This window comes from Eurypyga helias, unplaced genomic scaffold, assembly GCF_000690775.1.
Source record: "Eurypyga helias isolate BGI_N326 unplaced genomic scaffold, ASM69077v1 scaffold32306, whole genome shotgun sequence".
Classification (NCBI taxonomy): Eukaryota; Metazoa; Chordata; class Aves; order Eurypygiformes; family Eurypygidae; genus Eurypyga; species Eurypyga helias.
This window is the reverse complement of record NW_010255221.1, coordinates 2,987-8,361: the sequence shown is the minus strand read 5'-3', so window position 1 is coordinate 8,361 and position 5,375 is coordinate 2,987. Positions and strand designations below refer to the sequence as shown.

At 57.3% G+C, this 5,375-nt stretch overlaps 1 protein-coding gene across 1 annotated transcript; it reads left to right on the top strand.

Annotated features, from left to right (window-relative positions):
* The first annotated feature begins 191 nt into the window (after nucleotides 1–191).
* On the top strand, nucleotides 192–5,075 carry KDELR3 (KDEL (Lys-Asp-Glu-Leu) endoplasmic reticulum protein retention receptor 3). Its single transcript, XM_010153269.1, has 5 exons — nucleotides 192–261; nucleotides 544–644; nucleotides 1,225–1,383; nucleotides 1,650–1,902; nucleotides 4,923–5,075. The coding sequence occupies exons 1-5, from the start codon at nucleotides 192–194 to the stop codon at nucleotides 4,961–4,963; spliced, it is 624 nt and encodes a 207-aa protein (XP_010151571.1). The 3' UTR covers nucleotides 4,964–5,075.
* Nucleotides 5,076–5,375: the final 300 nt, after the last annotated feature.

The following is a 5,375-nucleotide window of genomic DNA, read 5'->3' as shown; positions in this document are numbered from 1 at the left end:
TACGGGGGCAGCAGCCTCCCGCAGGAGGATTTTCGCTCTCCAAGAGACTTTGGGGCTGGGCTGCAGCACCATGACCATTGTCACGGCTGGGGTGGTCCGTCTCTTCCCGCCAGCGGTGACTGAGCTCCATCAGCGTCCCCGGGCTGGACCCTGATCCCACTGCTCTTCCCTGGCGCGGCTGCTGTCGCATCATGCAGCCCCCCCGGCGCGGTGGGCAGGCGAAGGGGGCGAGGCAGGGAGGAGAAAGGCGTTTGGATGAGAGTAAGGCCTGAATTGGCCAAAGCAGCGAAGGTGCCCGCTGAGCGCCGCTCCGGCAACCCAAAGCAGGGCTCGGGGGCGTCAGCTGGAGCCTGCCCCGTTATTTGGGAGACGCTGGACAATTCTGGGATAGGTCTAGAGCTACCACAGCACCGACATGCCAGACCAAGCTCACAAAGCAGCGCGTGTCCGTACAACCGCTTCCAAAGGCGGCGTTAGGGGAAACCACCATCCTACGGGTCCTTCCTCTCTGCTTTACCTTCCTCTCTTCTCCCTGCCGCCCAGGAATCTCCGGGAAAAGCCAGATTCTTTTCGCCCTCGTCTTCACAACCCGCTACCTGGACCTGTTCACCACCTTCATCTCAGCCTACAACACCGTGATGAAGGTAGGGGGGGGCAGTGGGGAGGCAGCTCCCCACTCGCCGCGGTTTCTCGGGGAAGCGGGGGTATGCCGACACCAAGTTCTTCAGCCAGAGGGAAGTAGGGGCAATTCCTTCTCCAGCTGTCACCAAGGGGTTACAGACAGGGAGGGTGGATAAAGATGGTGCCACTGGCCCCGCCAAGCGAGCACGAGCCCCGCTCACGGCAGTCATGGAGCCAGCGGAGCCACCACATTTGGTATCGCCAAAGCAGAACAAGATGCCACGAATCGAGCCGGGGCGTCCGCACAGCAGGAGCGTTACCAGACCGCTGCCGCTGAGCCAACCTCTTTGCACAGAGCCGAGGGGGGCTCGAGGGTCATCCCTGGGTTGGGAGGGACACAATCTCCAGTGGAGCACTGGAGTTATCTCCAGCAGAAGTCAATCTACCAGCCAGCGCGGGGGAAAAACGTTCACCACTATTCCACTGTGGCACAGCCCCATGGGAACTGGGTTAAAAGACCTTGGGTTTGGCAAAGCCTCATGGAACTCAAGTGCAGAAGGTGCAAGCCAGGTGAGGTCCTGCCATCTCTCCTCCCGCCCCCAGGTCATTTTTTTGATATGTGCCTACATCACCGTGTACATGATCTACGTGAAGTTCCGCAAGACGTTCGACAGCGAGAACGACTCCTTTCGCCTCGAGTTCCTGCTGGTCCCTGTCACCGGCCTGGCATTTCTGGAGAACCACAGCTTCACTCCCTTGGAGGTAAGGAACACCGGGGCAGGAGAGGGGAGGGGCAGCAGCGGGAGCAGCACGGGGAGCAGCGCAGAACAACAGAAGCGGGCAGGGAAGGCGAGGGCGGCAGGCCTCGCAGGCCACCTCATCCATGGAGCAGCGCCGCGCCGTCTCCTCCCAGTTCCAGCACAGCGGGGCATTTTCCCCGACTCCAGCAGCACTGCACGTCCCGCTCTGCCACACGAAACACTCCAGGACCCCGAGACACTCCACCGCTTTCGTTTTGCATCCCACAGATTCTCTGGACCTTCTCCATCTACCTGGAGTCCGTGGCTATCCTTCCCCAGCTCTTCATGATCAGCAAGACGGGGGAGGCGGAGACCATCACCACGCACTACCTGTTCTTCCTGGGGCTCTACCGCGCGCTCTACATTGCCAACTGGGTCTGGCGCTACTACACGGAGAGCTTCTACGACCAGATCGCCGTCGTCTCCGGGGTGGTACAAACCATCTTCTACTGCGACTTCTTCTACCTCTACGTTACCAAAGGTGGGTAAAGAGGTTGGTGTAAGTCCGAACCGTGCGTCCGATCACTCTTGCAACTGCAGCCTGCCAGGCGTCAGATCCGTAGGCGGCTTCATTCTTCGCCGTGTTTATTGTCCACCTAAAATCCGGTTAAAAATCCCGCCCGGATCCGTTGAAGGGAGGTGGCCACCTGCTCACGGGGCTCTAGATGTGCAGTGAAACCAAACAGAAGTTGAACTGGCGCTAAGCCTGGTTCAACCCCGCCCGGGGAAGTTAACGACTGAGGTGTATTTAATTGTAGGTACGTTCTGAAAGGTTATGAATCATGCAAGAAAAAACTTGGGAAGGGGCGGGGGGAATAGCTGTAGGCAGACAATGTACCTGAGAAAGCAACTGCAGACATACGGAGATATTATTAAGCCTACTTCTTCTTTTGATGAGAATGCTGTAACGTTCCCAAGAAGGGATTCTGTAGGAAGACGGGCACCCGCACAGACAAGGCATCCCCTTTCTGCTTCCCAAAAATCAGACGCCCCTGCCACTGCAGTGCCACGCTTCGGCGAACGGCTACGCGCCCGAGCTCACGAGCTCGTCAAGGGCATGAAGTGCGGCAGGGCTGAAGCCGAAGCTCGCTCTCAGACGCTTTTTCTGCCCAGAATATAGAATTCTATGAAATCTAGCCCAGCCAACAAGTATTGCCCTCCTCCTTCCCGTTCCCGAAGCAGCCTGCCAGCCGCAGCTGGGAGGGCCCGCGCTCGATGCCGCGAGGGCTGGCTCTTCGGGAGGTTCACGCGACGTACCTGGTGACGGAGAGGCGACCCGGGGCAGCGAGCAAGGTGCCTGGCCCTGGCAGATTAAGACTTCATTCTGTCATCCCAACACTTCCGTGGCCAGAAACGTACCTTGTAAAACTGCCACCAAGGCGCTCCACATCAATCCCCTTTTATTTAACTAATTCCCATTTTAGCTTCGCTCAATTCGCACGTCCCGCGGCCTGTATTCTGTGAGCAATCCACACCCTTTGTGGCTGCGGGTGGTGGAACAAAAAAGGGGGAAAAAGACCCCTCCCCACCAACGGCCGGCTTTCAGACTCGCATCGCTGGCGATAAAACTGCAAAACGTAGATGATGCAGGAAGCAGAGGAACAAACATCTGGCCCTGGGGCATCACGGCAGGAAGAGAATCGCCTCTCTTTCTTTTACACCCATGTTCTGCATCACGGGGGAGAAAAGGTGACTGGAGATAGGCAAATACTCCGCAGTCGCTCACGAAAACCAGCGGTGTTCTAGCAGGTTGCAACTCTCTTAAGCTCTTGCAAAAAAAAAAACCAAACCCAAAACTAAAGCAAAAACCCCATCTTTTCAAAACATTTCTAACGGAGAGTTGCTCAGACAAAGGGCAGCGACGCGGCGGGAACACGCAGACGCGTTACATAAAGCAAAGGATTTAGCGAGGCTTCAGAGCCTGTACCGGAGCGCTGCAAAGGGATTTTTATAGCACACGACTCCTCTTGATCTTGTTTTCAAAACTAGACGGGCTCCTTTCTCCTTAAACACAAGCACCTGAAAGACGTTCCGAGAAAGCTTTCAGCTCCCAGAAACCTGTATTTCACAAAAAGGTTGGGAGCGATGGGGATGGGGAGAGGATATAATGCAATCCACCCCAACTCACAGCAGGGTGACCCAGAGCAGGCTGTTCCAAGTCTGACCCAGTCAGTTTTGGAGGGACCAAGCCCCTCTGAGCACACCTGTGCCAGTCTGACCACCCTCACGGTGAAAAACCACTGCTGTTTATGTGGAATTCCCCACTTCCCTGTCACTGGGCACCACTGAGCAGAGCCTGGGTGCGTCTCTTTTACTCCCCCCACCAGGTGCTTCCACACACAGGGAAGATCCCCCTCAGCCTGTGCTCTTAACTTGAGATGCTCCACTCCTTTAGCCATCCTCACGGTCTCTCTGGACTTGCTCCAGTATATCCCTGTCTCTTGGACTGGGAGCCCAGAGCTGGACCCATGGCTCCAGCTGCAGCCAGGGCTGAGCTGGGGGGCAGACCACCTCCCCGGGCCTGCGGCAACCTCATTCAGGAGGCTGTTGGCATCACCACCAGAGCGCAGCGGCGGCTTGCGTCCAACCTGGTGTCCACCCGCACGGCCAGGGCCTTCAGCCAAGCTGCTTCCAGCCGGGCAGCCCCCAGCACGTGCTGCTTCCACCCCAGGAGCAGGGAGTGTCATTTCTCCAGCCCGGAGGTCCCCGTGGGTTCCCTTCTCCAGCCTGGCAGGGTCCCTCTGACCCTCTCCGGTGTTACCACCCACCCCTCGGGGGTGCACTCTGCCCGTCCCTCCAACACCGCTGAGCAGTACTGGCCCCTGTTCCCAGCCCCGCGGTACCCCCCCAGCCGCCGGGCCCTCCGCTGCTGACCGCCATGCAGCCAGACTTCACCTAAGCCTATGGGCCCTGGTATTCCCAAGAGGCCTCCCATCCCAGCTTCCCTCTCAGAGATGGGACAGGCCGAGGGGGGCTGGCCACAGCCCCTTCATTCAGGCCCTGGTCTCTACTGGCAGGAGGGTGGACGCGCTGGGGATGGAAGAGCACACTACATCATCCATTAAACAATGGGGAAATTAGGAAGGTCCATGCATGAGAGCAACTGTGGGAAACAGGAACATTTTCCTTCAGCATGAAGGACAACAGGTTGAGGGGTTCCCCTCCTCAGAAACAATTTCGTAGCACCTGTCTCCCACCAAGTGTCAGATTCTCCCCTTCTCAGGATTCCTTATTTTCACCCTTGTCACCGAGTCACCCAGACGCTCCTTCCCCGAGAACAGGATTCTCTGGAGCTGCTGGCGTAGTCAGAGGTGAGGACAAACACTACCCCTGCGAGCCGACGGCAGCAGGCGGAGGATGCCCAAGGCCTGTTCCATCGCCAGCGTCTCGCTGCCGTTCGTAAACCTGGCAACTTCAACAGCAGCTCCAGCGAGCGCCGAGACAATGAAACCGTTACGTCCCCCAGAGTTCCTTCATTCCCTTCTCTCTCTCTTTGTACAGTCCTAAAAGGAAAGAGGTTAAGTCTTCCCATGCCTGTTTGAAGACGCTTCCACTGACGACCCAAGAAATCCTGGAGATGAAGCTCTTTGGATCAGAGTTTTCCTTTCCAGGCCCTTTTTGACTAATGGATGGCTCAGCAGAGTTTTACTCCAGTGCCAGGAAGACAAAGAGGCCCGGAAGGCTGATAGGTTCTTCACCTGTATGAGACTGTCCCCCATTTTTTCACTTCTCCGTACTTGAATCTGGTGCTAGTGCGTAGTGCTGGCCATACTGAAGCAGTGCAAATTCCTCTCTCCCAGCTCTTCCCAGCATCTACCTCCCAAACACCCGACCGGAGGCAGCACAAGGGAAACTGTCACCGCCTTTAGCCCCTCACTCCTTTAGCTACAGTACCAGGAGGCCTGCGACGTGCACGACACCCACCCATTTCACGCGTGGCCGTGTCGGGGACAA

Coding starts and splice junctions, on each gene's coding strand:
- KDELR3 (XM_010153269.1), top strand. CDS start 192: ATGCAGCCCCCCCGGCGCGGTGGGCAGGCGAAGGGGGCGAGGCAGGGA. Junction 645..1,224: donor CCTACAACACCGTGATGAAG/GTAGGGGGGGGC, acceptor TCCCGCCCCCAG/GTCATTTTTTTGATATGTGC. Junction 1,384..1,649: donor ACAGCTTCACTCCCTTGGAG/GTAAGGAACACC, acceptor TGCATCCCACAG/ATTCTCTGGACCTTCTCCAT.